At 47.4% G+C, this 16,783-nt stretch overlaps 2 protein-coding genes and 1 non-coding gene across 4 annotated transcripts in view; 2 read left to right on the forward strand and 1 right to left on the reverse strand.

Annotated features, from left to right (window-relative positions):
* Positions 1-5,235: 5,235 nt before the first annotated feature.
* Positions 5,236-9,145, forward strand: LOC133356789 (dual specificity tyrosine-phosphorylation-regulated kinase 4-like). Its single transcript, XM_061574473.1, has 3 exons — positions 5,236-5,349; positions 7,630-7,759; positions 9,038-9,145. Exons 1-3 carry the CDS (start codon positions 5,313-5,315, stop codon positions 9,111-9,113), a joined length of 243 nt encoding a protein of 80 aa, XP_061430457.1. The 5' UTR covers positions 5,236-5,312; the 3' UTR covers positions 9,114-9,145.
* Positions 9,146-10,550: 1,405 nt separating this feature from the next.
* On the forward strand, positions 10,551-10,622 carry TRNAH-GUG (transfer RNA histidin (anticodon GUG)). Its single transcript has one exon. It is a non-coding gene; the product is annotated as a tRNA-His (tRNA).
* A 1,629-nt stretch (positions 10,623-12,251) lies between these two features.
* LOC133356795 (uncharacterized) overlaps positions 12,252-16,783 on the reverse strand; it is a 492,315-nt gene continuing 487,783 nt past the window's right edge. The window contains exon 2 of one of the 2 annotated variants that reach the window (XM_061574482.1): positions 12,252-16,771. In XM_061574482.1, coding sequence (XP_061430466.1) covers positions 14,236-14,901 — 666 coding nt within the window. In that variant the 5' untranslated portion in view covers positions 14,902-16,771 and the 3' untranslated portion in view covers positions 12,252-14,235. The remainder of the gene's footprint in view (positions 16,772-16,783) is intronic. The other variant, XM_061574484.1, reaches the window with a different exon arrangement.

Consider the following 16,783-nt stretch of genomic DNA (forward strand, 5'->3'; position numbering starts at 1 on the left):
CAATAGGTACAATGTTCAGAAGTTCATTGTTGAAATACGTCGTAACATGAAATAAGTCGTAAGTGTTGAAACGTCTCACCTCTCTCTACAGAATCAAAGCCAACGTGCAAAAGGAAGTTGAAATCCTCAAACGTCTCTGTGAAAAGGATTTCAACAATGACCACAACATCATCCGCTTGAGGGAAACGTTTTCCTTTCGCAGTCATCACTGCATATGCCTCGAACTTGCAGGGTGAGTGGTTGCAAGGATTGTTTTTCAACCGGGCATACAAAGTCCTCGATTTTCGTTTCTTCTATTTACATTGTTGGTTCACTTTCATGTCGCCTATGGATTAGACAGTGTATGTCGATTTTAAACGCATTGATTCGCTCCATTGTTTTAAAAGATTGCCATATTGTACACTATACTATCTTCTATAAATGCAATCTTCACTGCTGTCTCTGATGAGTACTTCGTGTTAACTTAGATTATATATTTTAAATTATTATATATGTCTTTTTGGGTATATTTTGGTATCTTATCTTGGAATTAATATTTTTCTAAATGTATCTACCAACAATAACTATCCCCAGGAACATATTCAGAATTTAAATCACTAATCCAAGGGTAAAATCTGTTTCCAGTTACGTTATTTCACCGAACATGACGTTTTCCAGGGATGCATCCCTAATCAAAGTAATAATGAATATCAGATTGCATGGCGGCACGGCAACCAAACTGAAAACCGATATTTTTATTTTCCTTAATGATCCCTCCGGGTGTAAAGGAGGTAGCCTGTGCATCTTTAACTCACATTTTTCACCGTGTGCATGCCCTCGTGCAATAGACTCGATCTACGGAAGGCTATGAAGACGGCGGAAACTGTACCTACAATGCAGTCCGTGCGTTTGTACGCTCGTGCTTTGCTCAAGTGCTTGAGCCTGCTGCGGAAAGAAGGAATCAGCCACGGCGACTTGAAGCCGGTAAGGGTCAGGGGGGGTCAAATGGCGTTAGTGAAATGTGTGTCCAGCGCTGTGGATCACGGCACACAAATGTCGTGAAATTCCCTTTCCGTGGGACATCTCGGAGGAAGTGCCATGCCCTGGCTCGCCAGAAAGAGATATAGCAAGGAGACTAATCTCCATCTGTTTCCATCTGTACAGGGATAGAATGTTGCCGCCTCACACCAGGCATGGGTTTTCTCTGGGTCCTCCGATTTCCTCCCACGTGTACAATAAATAAAAAAAAAATTAAATAAAAACACAACGTGGCAGGACCCTCCTGAAGAGGACTCCTACGACTCAGTGTTGCTCTCCTTGATAAATTAGTCAAATCAATTAAAATCTAAGGTAACATCTATCTGCAGCGAAAGCGACTCTGACCGCTCGCACGACAACGTACACATCGCTGTTTAGCGTTTCAATACTCGGCACCTGACTTTGTGATATGAAATGGAGATGAGCAAAGCCTCGACTCCAAGTCTGCAAATGATGTCAGCTTGACCCGGACAGCGACGTCTCAATGCGTAACCGGTCACTTGCAACGACGCATTGACCACTAAGATGCCGTGCATTGGGATGGACGAATGTGCGTGCTCTCTCCAAATCTCACCTCTGCTCAATCTCCCTCCCCATGCTTCCTTAGGAAAACATCGTGCTTATACAAAATACGATCAAGACGATCAACTTTGGCCTTAGCTGCTATGGAGAAAGAGGTACGATTGCCAGGATGTAGTTGTAAAGCTTGCTTTCCAAAGGACCAAAATGACAGTTTTAGTCAGGAGCATTCCTTCTGTAGATAGCTCCATGAAAGGGGTGGAACGGTCGGATAACGGTTCGAACACTTCACATTCAAATCCCAGATAAGGGCAACATCCATTGTTGAGCAATATATACTCTGATGGTGCATTGTCTTTGAGTTGTGCGCCTTTTGGCATCATCTGGTCCAACCCATGTGAGACTAGGCTCTAAGGAAAGCTGTCTCGGGTGTGGACCAATCAACTTCAAGGACAGTGCACATTATCAGAGTTATGTTTTTTGTTTGCATTATGACTGCAGGTATTGTGGTCTATGCAAACATGACTCCTCGTAAAAAATGTGTCAGTTTTGTTGCCAGATAGAAGGGTAAAAAACCAATTATCATATTTTTTTCTGGCAAATGAGGTTCCAATGGTGATGCATGGACTTGTCGATACATATCCGGCCGTCCTCGTCACCAACCCGCACCAAGCAGAATGGTGACGTACGGTCAAATAAACCCCACGACCAGCAACTGCGCGTAGAGGCCCGCGTCCAGTAGTAGACTGACCAATGGGCTGTGTCCGCGCGCTTGCTGGCAAGGAAAGAATGGATGTTTTTGCTGCTGCTGAAGGGAGCCTCCTGCGTTGGACTCATGGCAGAGGCATCAGGGGTCTGATATGGCATCTCGTGTCTCGTCCTGCGCAGCGCTCTCTGACATTCAGAGGATCTGGTACAGCGCGCCAGAAGCCATCCTGGGCCTAAAGAGCAGCAGCCCGATGGACATGTGGTCGCTGGGCTGCATCATCGCCGAGCTGTACTCTGGGGAGATTCTTTTCCCAGGCCACCACGATGCCCACCAGCTCGCCCTCATCATGGAGGCGAGTGTCGCTCGCGAGTCGGGCTGAGGAAACCTAGCGGGAATCTGAGATTGAAAACAAAGAGAACAGGCACAGCAGCGGCAATAGTGGCCGATATTGCAGACAGGTAGCGGTGGAATTAGGAAACGATTAGTTGATTGTGGTGTTTTCACTATTAAAATCACAATGTTTGCTTCCCTTGCTATTTGACTGGATTCCATGGAATTGTGGCTTCAATGTTCTACCAGTTTTTATCGTAGTAGCTTTCCACCGATAATTATTGGTTTTTATCATAGAAACGTAGCCAACTGATTATAATCATGACTTAAAGCTTTCGTGACTGCAGGAATTCAAACTCTTTGGGTCTATCTACGTGACTTTACCAAAAGACCCAAAGAGTATGATGATAATCAGTTGGCAACGTTTCCATTTTGGTTTCACCTTTTTGGTTTTGTTATTCTGTTCTAGATTTGAAGCTTTTGTGACTGCAAGGATTCATATTCTTAGGTTTTTTCGGTAAAGTCACGTAGGTAAAAAATTTAAATTAATAAAAGTAAAATAAAAATTAAATAAAAATCACGACGTTTCGTTACTTTTATTATTATTTTTATTAATTTTTATTTTGTACCTACGTGACTTTACCGAAAAAACCTAAGAATTTGTTATTCTGATTGGGTTTTTACCTCCGTCAATGTTTTATTTTATTAGAAATGTAGTGGTTCAACACACGCATATTCGAGAACGGCTGCATGTCCGCGCTGGGTATCCAGAAGAGGCGGTTGGTGAGCGTCATTGTGGGGATGTCAAGAGCAGCCAGGGTCAGGATGACCGTTGGGGTAATTCCGTTGGGGTAAACAAGGGGGGAGGTGGACCGGAATTCAAAAGACCGGTATCTGCCAATCATCGAGGGATCTTCTGGAGAATGTTCTGGAAGGGGTCGCGAGGAATTTATAAGACAGGCAAAACGAGCCCGAGAGGCAGTATGATGAAGACAGAAGACAAGAGAAGCTGAAGCCGGACCCGCCAAGCTAGTTAGAGTATTAGCTAGTTAGAGTATTCTTGGCCGAGAGTAGTCCTGTGTGGACCTGGGTAGGCTAGGATAGGGTCGCTAGGGGTAAGCGCAGTCCGTACGTCGGCACGCTTGACCCCCCCGGGGCTGCCGTGGTATCAACCCACTGAGACAGCGAGACACGGGCCCCGTACAGATCAGGAGTAGGACGCTAAAGGCATAAGCGTAGTCCGTACATCGGCACGCTTAACGCCGCGGCTGCCGTGGTGTCAACCTGCTGAGACAGCGAGACACGGCAGCCAGGAGGGGTGAAACAAGGAGAGTAGGGAATAGGATAGGGAAGGAGAGCGGGGAATAGGATAGGGACGCGGCGAGTGAGGGAGCGAACGAGCGGATCCTTGGCTGGACTAAACAAGTGTTATATAAACAAACTGTAACAAAGTGGCCCAGATAGAATACAAGAAATCGTCCGCCTTAATTTACAACACTACAGAAATATATTTACACCTGATGTATGGGGGCTTTGAGTTTACTAATGGTAAAGGCACTTCAGAGAACTTAGTTTATCAATAATGCTACATTGCAAGTGAAAGAAAATGTAAAAATACTTTGCCCGCATATGCGGCACTAAACGTGTGCTGTTGCATGTATTTGATTCCATGCTTGTGCATTGCCTTAAACAAAGAGAGATGTTCAACCTCTGCAGGTTTTGCCCATCCCTCTTTAGGCCCCACCATTTTATTCCCAAATCCTTTTACTCCTTAGGACCAGCCCCTCCTGATTAGGCTGCTGCCTCTTCCTCTATCCTCTATCACAGGGGTCGAGAACCTTTTTGACTGGGAGAGCCATAAAAGCCAAATATTTCTAAATATATTTCATTGCGAGCCATATAGTATTTTTAACGTATAATAAATTAAATATGTCTTACTTTTAATGCGACTTCTGGTCACGGGATCCGTGACCCGAGAAATTTTATCTACTTTAAAATGACACGGTATTATTAAGCAATATCACAAGTATTTTAAAATCAGTTCCAAACTGATTTATTATTATTATTATTTTTTTTTTTTCAACTCATAATTGTCTGGGAGCCATATGCCATCACCGGAAGAGCCATATATGGCTCGCGAGCCATAGGTTCCCGACCGCTGCTCTATCAGCTCCACTTCTCTCCTTTCTCAGCTAAACTATTTAAAATGAAACTTTTTTTATTATACCAGGTAAGGCCCACTGAGCTATATAGCTCTTTTCAGAAGCAACCTGGCCACATGATAATAGCTCAAGCAAGTGGTTTATCATGTGGAAATTTGTAGCAGCCAAATCCTCTCAACGGATGTTTGTTAATGTGGAGGGAAAATCTGGAGGACCCGGAAAAAATCCACGAGACCACGGGGAGAACATGAAACTCCAAATATACAGGCGTCAGGGTTGGGATCAACCCCACAACCTCCTGTATACCAGGCAAGATAGTAAACATCTCACCACCGCAGCACCTAATACATGTGCTTTAGACATCGAGGCCACAGTAACGTTGATTGATTGCTTGATTCTATTTGTCGGCGCAGGTGAGAAACATTCAGCCGTTAACTGTTTAACACTAATGCCCCATGGAGGATCTTGCTTTTCTGCGTTGACGCATGTATTGCCCTCAAGCACCCGTGATGAAACGTGATCCTGCTTGTTCATCCCTGTAACGTGTGCAGGTCTTGGGCGTCCCTCCACCGTCGATGATTCGGGCTTCCCCGCTGAAAACAACCTACTTCGGTGAGACTGGTTGGCTGCATGCCAATTTTCATTGCTTTGAACATCCACACATTTATAGTGCAGACAGCTCTCGATTGTCTCTAGGAATGGAGAAACGTGTGGTCCAGATACAACCAAAACAAATATCTATTTATTTTATATTCATAGAGCACATGTGCTCACGGTGCTTACCATGGTTTAAAACACGGTAACATCCTGGAATGATTTAGAGGAATGAGTAACCACAAAGATAACAGATAATACAGTCAATAACAATGATGCACGACCCAATGTAGCCACGCTCCAGGCTTAGACTGTGTGGCAGTAGGGCTCCTGATTGTACAGCACCCAGACTCTGGAATTCCCTGCCCTTGGAGGTGAGGAATTCGCAGTAGGTAGAGACGAAACTTCGATTTTAAAATCCTACCTCTCTCTCTTTAATTCTTCATCTTATTCTTCAGTCTTCATCTCTATTGTTTGGGAACACTGTATACATACTAATTATGATTATTATTTCCCATTATAAGCTTTTTCCGTTATAGAAAATAAATATTTGTATTAGTATTGTTAAGTCAATCTGGGTGAGAGCATGTTCACTGCTCTACCCATGCAGAATGGCAGCAAAGACGTAGAATGCGTCAAACGTTTGTTTCTTAGAGCGATCGGTTCACGTAACCGACGCGTTTGTGGCCACCCGGTCACCCGGCCACCGACACTCAACGTGCGATGAGCAGCTCATGATAGAGACAGCGTGAGTGCAACAATATAATAATGATAATTGTTTTTTTACCCTTCTATCTGGCAACAAAACTGACACCTTTTTTACAAGGAGTCATGTTTGCATAGACCACAATACCTGCAGCCAAAATGCAAACAAAAAACATAACTCTGATAATATATGCACTGTCCTTGAAGTTGATTGGTCCACACCCGCGACAGCCTTTTGGCGTCATCTGGTCCAACACCACGTGAGACTAGGCTCTAAGGAAAGCTGTCTCGGGTGTGGACCAATCAACTTCAAGGACAGTGCATACATTATCAGAGTCATGTTTTTTGTTTGCATTATGACTGCAGGTATTGTGGTCTATGCAAACATGACTCCTTGTAAAAAAGGTGTCAGTTTTGTTGCCAGATAGAAGGGTAAAAAAACAATTATCATGGTGCAACAATATACTCTTGAATCTGCAAGCGCCGCGGTTACCCCATAGCTCGCATATTCCCACCCTGGAGATAACCGCGAGTTGACTGAGTGACGAGTCTCCTGGAACGGATTAACCTGGAGGCAAACGGCCTCAGGCCTCATTCTGTAGCCCCCCACCACCCCCCCTTTCCACCGTGACGTACCGGCTAAGCGAGGGTAACGCGGCCGTTGGAACATTTTTTAAATCCTTTATATTAAGTTCACTTGCTTGCTTGCTTGCGCGCTTACGACCGTGCAAATCTTTCAGTCGTTTTTTAACCCACTTCCCGTGATCCAATCGAGCTGACATTTTGCACACAGACTCGTTGTGCGTGACAATTTATTTTCGTGAAATTTTTTTTCCAAAATTTTACACTTTTTAGGAAAAAATAAATTATATTTAATTACCAATTGCTTAATGGTGGCAGGCAATCATCTGACCCATAGGTGGCAGCCAACTCAAGCCAGAGGACGAGAGGACTCTAGCCGCCACGCATATAAAGGATTTATAGTGAAAAACTTTGTTTTTACGGGTTAATTTTTTTCCCAGTGAATTACGATGACATCATTCGTACATTTGCTCAAGCTAGGAAGATGTTTTTTTTACTCTTAGGTTTTTTCGGTAAAGTCACGTAGGTAAAAATAAAAAATAATAATAAATAATAGAAATAATATCAATAAAAGTGATACAGTAAATTCAGTAGTGACGGACCCACCTGATGACGGAGACTTGTGTTGCCTCCGAAACGTCGTGATTTATAATTTTATTAATATTATTTCTGCTAGTTTATTATTTATTTATTTCATTCATTTTTACCTACGTGACTTTACCGAAAAAACCTAATAGTTTGAATCCTTGCAGTCACGAAAGCTTCAAATCTAGAATTAGATGTTTTTGTTGTTTGTTTGAAGAAACGATTAATTTACCTGGAGCCAAATATGTATTACGCAGGTAAATGAATAATTGTTTCATGACTCCGTACACATTTTTTTCAAAACGTGATATGTGCTTAGACCCTTCTCTCCTGTTAGTCAGACTTAGGCCCCTCGTTGCCTTAATCTGGCCCTGCGAGTCGCACTCTACGAACTGCCGAGTTCATGCAAAGTACTTTTATCCTCAGATGAATGCAACAAACCGCGGGTCGTGTTGGATTACAAGTGGTACCTGAAGCCTCCGGGCAGCGTCAAGTTGAAGAGACGGCTGAATGCGAGCAATGAGGACTTCATCGACTTTATTCGGCAATGCCTCACGTACGTACACACCCTCCCCCCCCAACCCCTCCCCCTTATTATGTGATAATCGCGATACACACCTGTGTAGCTGCATGCAAGCATGGCAAGATCTCACCACGTGCAGCAACAAATGATCCGCTATGATGAGCAGTACGTGGATCGTACAGTGCGACTTTGTGGTGTCCGTGAATGTGCGGTCATTCCTCGCTATTTTCAGGAACTCAGGTAGCGCGTTTAACAAGGAATTAGTGTACAGTCGCAAACCCTCAACCGCACATCCGCTAAAACCATGTCAGACTGGGTTACCTGCCAACCCTGGGCAGAATCATGGAACGTACGCCGACTCGCTGCCCTATTCACAAGTAGGAAGGTGGAGGCATCGCCACAGGGATGATTCACCGCTACTCCTAATACCATCATTTGACTCGCCTACTCCCTCAATGTAAAATAATAGTTGTCGCTCTCTCCACCTACGTCAGCCATACGAAGAAGCCCTTTGCCAATCCACTGCTGGATGAAAACTTTGGGTCGTGTGGGTTGACCACTGGTTTGTGCTAGTTGTTGACGGGAGAAAAGGGGGTGTGGAGCGGGGGGAGTGGACAAGCCTTGAGACCAGTCCAGCCGTCACTCGCTACTGATGTTAGCCGTGGCCAGAAATTGCAACTCGGTTCACCAGGTTCATGGTGTAGTGGGCGTCGAGGTGGCATATTCTGGCTGGCCAGGAGAAGGCAGTACAGCAAGTGGGATAATCGCCATCTCTGTCCGCATGGGATAGAGTGTTTCCCCCTTCCATGCGTGCGTTTTCTCCGGGTATTCCTGTTCTCTCACTTGTACAAACACTCATGAAGTGGCCGCGTTAATTTTTGGTATGCACCGTGCCGTTTTGCCTCTGTCGTGTGATCACAATTGGGCGCCACGGTGGCGAGATGTGAACTACCTCGCAGGGTATACAGGAGGTCGTGGGTTCGATTCTGACCCTGATCCATATTTATTTGGAGTTTGCATCTCCCCGTGGTCGAGTGGATTTTTCTCCGGGTCCTTTGGATTTTCCCTCCGCATTTAGAAACAAGCATTTAGAATATTTGGCTGCTGTACATTTCCACACGATAAGCCACTTTGTTCAGCTATCATTTGTGGCCAGGTCACTTCTTGAAGAGAGCCGTATAGCTCAGTGGGCCTTGCCTGGTAAAATAACAAAATAAAAAAGTTAAATAGCTAGTGCCGCGGATAAATAGACCCGTGGCACCATTCACATGGTGGCTTTAATGATGTGGGGTCTGTACCTGGCATTTTCAGGTGGGATCCAGAGCAGCGAATGAGCCCTGACAAGGCAATGGACCACCCGTGGATTCGGTCAACGAAGAACTTTTAGAGGCTCTCGGAGAGAGGCCGCGTTGCCAAACAGCTTGGGACCGGGACACCAAGAAGACCAACTTTGGGGCCATGGAGGCTTCGGACGGGGCGGATTGGCGGGGTTCGGGGCTGTAATCGTTGCATAAGATTCATAGAATGTCATTAACATGAAGATGAATCTGAGATTGCAATGTGTGTGTGCTGCGAGAAACCACAGACAGGGCAATGCAGTCCAGCAGAGAAATGTGGACTTGTTTCATCTGCATGCGCAAAAGTGTCGCCTCCTGGCACGTGCGGGTCTTCTCTGGGTGCTCCCACACGTAAACACTCGTCATTTGGTCGATAACAACTTAACAATAGGGCCACAGAGCTTGGACAATTGTAGGTGCCACCTCGCCACGGGGCTTCCTTCCTGATTATACGTGGTTCCTCGCACCTCCAATAACTGCTTGCTTATTATTATAAGTGGAAATTATTGTTTTCATTGTTGTTGTTATCATCAGCACTGTGGGAGGCAGCCAGGGTTGGTGGATGTTGTAAATTCCCCTTCCCGTGGGCGTGGAGGTGCCATAACCTTCCTCGCCAGGAGGCAGTACAGCCAGTGGACTAGTCGCCATCTTCGTCTGTACGGGGATAGAGTGTTGCCCCCTCACACGAGTGGTGTTTTTCTGGGTCCTCTGGTTTCCCCCACTTGTATGAACGCTCGTCATTAATTAACTGATGCCTTTATACAGAGGACAGCAGAGCTCGGAAAATCGTTGGTGTTGGTCGCGCCTCTATGAGTCATTCTCATGCGCGCTATATGAGGTTACGTAATAAGTCAGAACACTTGAATTTATGTACTATATTTAATATTTAAATGCCCATAGATCAGTGTTGTGAAATGTGTTACGGTTCGACTAATAAGGGAATCATCGTTCAACTCATAAGAAATATTGTAAATGTGTGCATGTGTCATTGTAAAAATCATACTGTATTGTGAATATAAGTTAAAGTAAAATAACATGAATATAAACATCAGTTTTATTTTCACTTACCTTGAGTCCTGATGCTGGCTTGCTTGTCGGAAGGGGCGCAATGAGTCACCATATTCACACACGGACACACACTCCAATGACAACGATCCCCATATAGCCTGAACAGACTGTTGGGGCAAGTGTTGTTAGCGAGCACCTATGAAGGCTGGAACGGCACACGAAGGAGTGGGTGGCCAGCACCACGCCCGGCCGCCTTTGTCTCCCTAGTGGCGATGTTTACACATCGCACCAGGTACTCATTTGAGGCCGAGTCGACCTAGGGGAGGCCGAGGACATACATTCCCACTGACACCCAAAAGCTCACACCACGATCCAAAGATTCGTGGGCTGGGTGACTCCACCGGGCACCACGTGCCCAGCGGGGTCCCGGCTATAAGAGGGGCTCCCGGCGCCCCCGTGATCGCGAGCCCGCGTAGCTCGCCGTGATCGTATAGTGGTTAGTACTCTGCGTTGTGGCCGCAGCAACCTCGGTTCGAATCCGAGTCACGGCATTGTGGTGACAAAGACACGGCAGCGGGCTCGATTTTTATATCCCAGACAAATCCATCTCCGTGGTGAATTAGCAGAAAAAAATATTTGGCCTCATTTAGCGTTTTAGAAATAACCGTTTTGTTGTAAATGTGTTGACAAGTCTCTATAGAAGACCGGCGATAACCGCCATGCACTGCCACTTTGTTGTTCATTCGTAGTTTTTTTTTTCATTTTAAGCGTGCCTGTTTTAACCCCAAAGATGTTTTTGTATTCGTTACGCCACCCTTGCCACCGTGATCGTGCAAGGGGTGTGGTGGCGTGTCCTCGTCCCCGTCACTTAGCGGCGAATGGCGGTTATTGTTGTTGTGTGGGTGAGTGGTTGGGTTGCCACCTTAACCATTTCGATTTAAAGCTTTCGTGACTGCAGGGATTCATCTTCTTGGTTCTTTCGGTAAAGTCACGTAGAAGGGAAGTAATAAAATAATAAAAATAAAACATAATAAAACAATTCTCACGACGTTTCGGCCACAACGCAAGCAGCCGTCCTCAGGTGAAAACCAGGTCCGTCGAGGCGACAGAGTCTGAATGAAACAGCACACGGGCTTGGAGCATATATATAAGCTGGGCGCATTGACAAAGGAATTTGCATATCAAAAGCAGCAGCAGAAACTGCAGCAGCAGCAGCAACTGCTGCAGCAGCAGTAACTGCAGCTCCCTTTGATGCTGTTAATCCTGCATAATGCACATGCATATGCAGTACTAATCACATTCCTGCATTTCCCATAAATATGCTAAATTCCTTTTGATATGCAAATTCCTTTGTCAATGCGCCCAGCTTATATATATGCTCCAAGCCCGTGTGCTGTTTCATTCAGACTCTGTCGCCTCGACGGACCTGGTTTTCACCTGAGGACGGCTGCTTGCGTTGTGGCCGAAACGTCGTGAGAATTGTTTTATTATGTTTTATTTTTATTATTTTATTACTTCCCTTCTACGTGACTTTACCGAAAGAACCAAGAAGATGAACCTTAACCATTGTCGAGTAAACGTGGACAGATATCTCAGTCGGTACTGGGTCTGTAATCAATGCCGTGCAGCAGCAGCAGCAGCAACACAGCGGTAGAATCCAACAGCATTAGCGATACCGGCACGAGAGTCAACTCCTGATACCCAGACCAGAGGTCGCAAACGGGTTCCGATTCCTTACCCGTACCCGTACCCGGCCGCACCAGGGTCGCAAACGGGTACCCGTACCCGGATACCCGTACCCGGGTACCCGTTTTTTTCCCTTTAGCGCGACACGCACATACACACGGTGTGGTTATTGACACAGCGACGCGGTGGGTGTTTCTGTTCATTTGGTTTTTTTGGGCGAGACCTGACGTGGTGAGGGGGCAAACGCTGTCCATGGAGCGAACCCTGACAGCCCGGAGGGCCACCGCCTCACTGCCATCTGCGAGTCGCAAAGCGATACAAGACTGAGCGACAAGCCAGAGAGCGTGCGAGCAGTGCGAGTTTGGACAAGGTGACGAGAGAGGGAGCGGGGATTGCACGCCGCTCATTGTCAGGTTGAATGCGGCGAATGGACGACAACCCAAAGCAATGTCTCAACCGACGCCATGCGATCATCTCTTTATTACGCAGCAGAAGGTTGCAAAATGAAGCAGGCGTCATCAGAAAATTAACATATTGCACATCTCAAAATACAGTAGAACCTCTGGTCACGACCATAATTCGTTCCATAACTTTGGTCGCAACCCGATTTGGTCGTGACTCCAACCTAATTTCCCCATTGGATTGTATGTAAATACGATTAATCCGTTCCAGGCTCCTACGAACTGTATATAAATATTGTTTTTTAAAGATTTTTTAAGCACAAAATAGTTAATTATGCCATAGAATGCACAGTGTAATAGTAAACTAAATGCAAAAACATTGAATAACACTGAGAAAACCTTGAACAACAGAAAACTAACATTGCCGCGTCAAGGTTTAGAATCGTTCAACAAGATTATTGTTTCGTCTGCTACATCAGTCGGTCGACATTGAGAGAGAGAGAATATTCGTATGAGCAATTAATATTTCTATTGAAAGTAAGTTAACAGTAATATTTGGGTACAGTATTGTTTTTGGAAGCATTCGCCGTAATATCGTATGAACGTTTACTTCACCGCATCATCGTATGAATGAAGCGAGAAGATATTAACGGGTTCTTATATTAGCGATTTACGTACTCAGCGCTTTCGCTCTCTATATTATGGCTTGAATGAGGGGGGAGGGGTATGACTACACTCACAAAATTAATATCTTACTAGGAATTTTATATAACAATAGTTACATACATAACTGTTACGCTTTGTGTAATTCAACAAAAAAAAATGGCGCGGAAGGGGAAATCGGCCGCGGCCGTATTTGATCGCCACCCGAGAATGTGTTCGTGACCAGATAAAAAAATGTTGTGCATTTTTTGGTCGGAACCCGATTTGGTCGTGGTCAGAAGCGTTCGTGACCAGAGGTTCTACTGTAGTCACCAGTGTCATTGCAGAGACAGTAAATAACAACATACAAGCAGACAATCCATCTTCTTCAATATGACGGATATGCGAAGGAGACTTTGCCCGCGGCATTATTCTGTCGTTCCACATCTGATCCGTAATTTATATTTTTGGGGGGGGTTTGGCCAACCTGAAAATCTGGCAAAATGTTCGGCGGAAAGGTCGCCGGTGAGTTGAAAGACAAAATCCTCACCGCAGACTTCATCAACTACACAGACACGACGTTTCGCTTGCAACCGCATCAAGCATCACCAGGGCGAGTCGCACGAAGTCAGCGTAGAAATCATAATTGTAAAAAAGCCGAAACTAAAATCCGTCATGCCGGGCTGTGGGCCTCCTGCCTACGATGCTGCAAGTCGCTGCCTGTAGTGGTCCAGCGCTGTGGAGGCAGCAACCGGGGTGGGTGGATCATGCACAGATGTTATTGTGGAACTCACAATAACATCTGTGAAGTAGGCTTCGCACAGTATTTACCAGGGCGGCCAACGGACTACAGTGCAGATCTCATAGGGGAATTTGGTGCCGGCTCCTGACCGAGTGGGCGCCATGGTGGCGAGATGTTAACTAGCTCGCCTGGTATACAGGAGGCTCTGGGTTTGATCCTGACCCTGACGGCTGCTGCTGTATATTTGGAGTTTGCATGTTCTCCCCGTGGTCGTGTGTATTTTTAGCCAGGCCCTCTGGTTTTTCGCTCCACATTTAGAAACATGCGTTTAGATTCGTCGGCTCCAAAAGAATTCCATGTGATCGGCTACTTTGTTGAGCTATCATATGCGGTCAGGTCACTTCTGAAAATTAGCTATACAGCTCAGTGGGGCTTTACCTGGTAAAATAAAAAAAGTGTTTAATAGAGTGGCCGCTGCTGCTGCTGCTGCCACTTAACCGTTCGTCTGCAGTTCTTCCTCCTGGCACCTGAGTCGTCCCCTCTCTCTCTCTCTGCGAGAGTGAGCGGACATTGTGCGTTGACGTCGCGTATCACATTACAAAGCGTGGACCCTCTACGATGGACGGAGAACGAGCCACCCACCCGGGTCGCGAACGCTGCCCAACCGTCTGGGGAGATTGCAACAAAAACTTTTCACAGCTTGGCACGCGAGGCCCGCGGGCCGCCGTCGCCAAACGTCCACGCGCTGTGCACGAGCGGCCTCCCTCGCTTGGACACCTCGAAGAGAACGGAGCGCGGCCGCTCGGCCTCCACCCACGACTCGACGAGCAGCGAGTCTCCGGCGAACGCCTCCCCCGCGAAGGTCACCGACAGCTTCTCCAGCCGCGCCGTGCTCCACGCGCCCTCCCCTACGCCTCCACTGCCGTGGCCGCCCTCCTCCGCCGCGGCCAGCCCGGCGGCCAGCGCATCGGCGCAGAAGCGCACGTGCTCGCCCTGGTGGACGTGCCGGCTCGCGTCCAGGCTGCTAGCACCCGGCGTCACTTCGTAGCGGAACGGGTTCGCCGGCCTCCCGGCGCCGCCGGCCCCGTACGGCCGCGGGAGGCCGGGAGCGGGCGAGCCCCCCAGGTGCCGGTGCGTCTCGCGGAACCAGTCGGGCAGCGGCGCCGGGCGCCTGCTCTCCGCGTCCACATAGACCATCTGACTGACGAACGCCATGAGCGGCGCCGGGTGGAGGCCCGCCTCCAGGTGCCCGCGGATCACCCAGGAGGTCCGTCCCTGGTGGGCGACGGACAACGAGACCCGGAAGCCCGTCCGCTCGGCGAAGGTCATCTGCCGCCAGAAGGCGGGCTCGAAGGACATCTCGAGGTGCCGCAGGAAGAGCAGCGCCCGCGGGTCGTCCAGGTCGCCGGGGTAGATGGTTTTGCCGCGGTCGTGCTCGGCGAGGCCGATCCGCGTCAGCCAGAGGATCCGCGACACAAACCAGACGGCCACGCGGCATGCGGGGAGCCGGAAGACGCCGGGGTGAGCGGCGATCGCGGCAAAAAAAAACGGCAACGCGACCTACGGAGTTCGTCTGATGAGCGCCAAGCGCCGTAGCCAGAGCGCGGCTTCACCGGCAGCAGCCGCCTGGAAATCTCTCAATCACCGCTGCACCTGCAGCAGCAGCAGCCAGGCACCATCATCCACATTCAAGCAGCGGCTTCAACGCTGTCACCCGTTCAAGCACTCAGCCATTCAGGCCTGATAGGCAATGTTAGTCGACGTGCAATGTTAGTTGATGAGCAATATTAGTCTGTGCAATGTTCAGCGATGGGCAATGTTGGTCTATGGGCAATGTTGGTCAAAGTGCAATGTTAGTCGAAGGGCAGTGTTCAGCTATGGGTTAGTCTATTGCAATGTTAGTCGATGGGCAGTGTTCGGCTATGGGTTAGTCTGTGCAATGTTAGTTTATGTGCAATGTTAGTCGATGGGCAATGCTATTCTTTGTGCAATGTTCGTCTGTTGGCAATGGTAGTCTGTCGGCAATGTTAGACTATGGACCACATTTTACAGTAAACCACTGCAATCTTTATCGAGGGCACAAAGTCAAAGATCCCCGGTACAGTATCGAACAGGCTGCTGGGGCAAGGGCTGTTCCAAAGCCGTAATTATAGTACACTATCTTTACTACCCGGCTTCGCCTGGGACTTGGATTCACCACGCCCGGCCGCCTTTGTCTCCCCAGTGGCGATATTCACACACCAGTTACTCGTTTGAGGCTAAGTCGACCTAGGAGAGGCCCAGGAGCGGTTGAAATAATCGTCACCGGTGGTGGCCGTGAGCGGGAATCCAACTCGGGTCGCCAGGTTCGTAGCGCAGCGTAGCGCTACCCGCTACACTACAACGCGTTACGCTTCCACGTGCGCGGGTCACGTGACAGATGTGACGTCACAGCTCACTTGCCGTGCAAAAAATAGATGCATTATTGAGCTCCCCCCCCAAAAAAAAACAAAAGTGTGTTTTTATAATGTTTTCATGGTGTACAGTCTTTAAAGTACCCACATGGAAAATTTCCAGTTTGTTGCATGTCGAGAAGTACGCTAAACATTTAGAACACACACACATTCACTACTTTGCCTTTTCTATATATGGAGATATTGGGGGGGAAACGCCCCACCCCCCCAATATTCAAATATGCTCAAAATGTCCCCCCCAATATATTTCTATAAAATAATTTGTTTATATGATTCTGGTTATGGTTGTACTTTATTAATCCCTAATCTCTGCCATTGCATACAATGAAACAAGAAAGGCTAAAAAAAAGAAATAAACAAAGCAATGTTATACAATACACTATTAGACATTGTAAAAAATAAATAAAAACTCCATCCCATGTGTTAGTGAATTTTTAAATATTTTAGGCAGGAAATGGTAGGAAATTCGTTTTCAAATTTTGATTTGGAAGATTTGTTCCCCCCCAACGTTGGCTCCATGGCTACGGCCTTGGGCTGTTCGTGAGCAGAGCCGCCACACGGTGGCCCACGAGGGGGTGGGTGGCCAGCACCACGTGTGCACACACACGCGCGGACACACGCGGTGACGTCACCACGACGCTTGTGCCAGGCCAAGTGCACCTTGAGGCTACCACGTGAAGTGTCGAACGCCCGCTGGCAGGAGGTCACGGGGCAGACCCAGCAGGTGCCACGGGTCGACTGACCGAGATGACCGAGATGACTGGCTGATGCACCACCTGTGCCCCCTA

This window comes from Lethenteron reissneri, chromosome 55, assembly GCF_015708825.2.
Source record: "Lethenteron reissneri isolate LAM-NWPU_2019-01 chromosome 55, ASM1570882v1, whole genome shotgun sequence".
Taxonomy (NCBI): Eukaryota; Metazoa; Chordata; class Hyperoartia; order Petromyzontiformes; family Petromyzontidae; genus Lethenteron; species Lethenteron reissneri.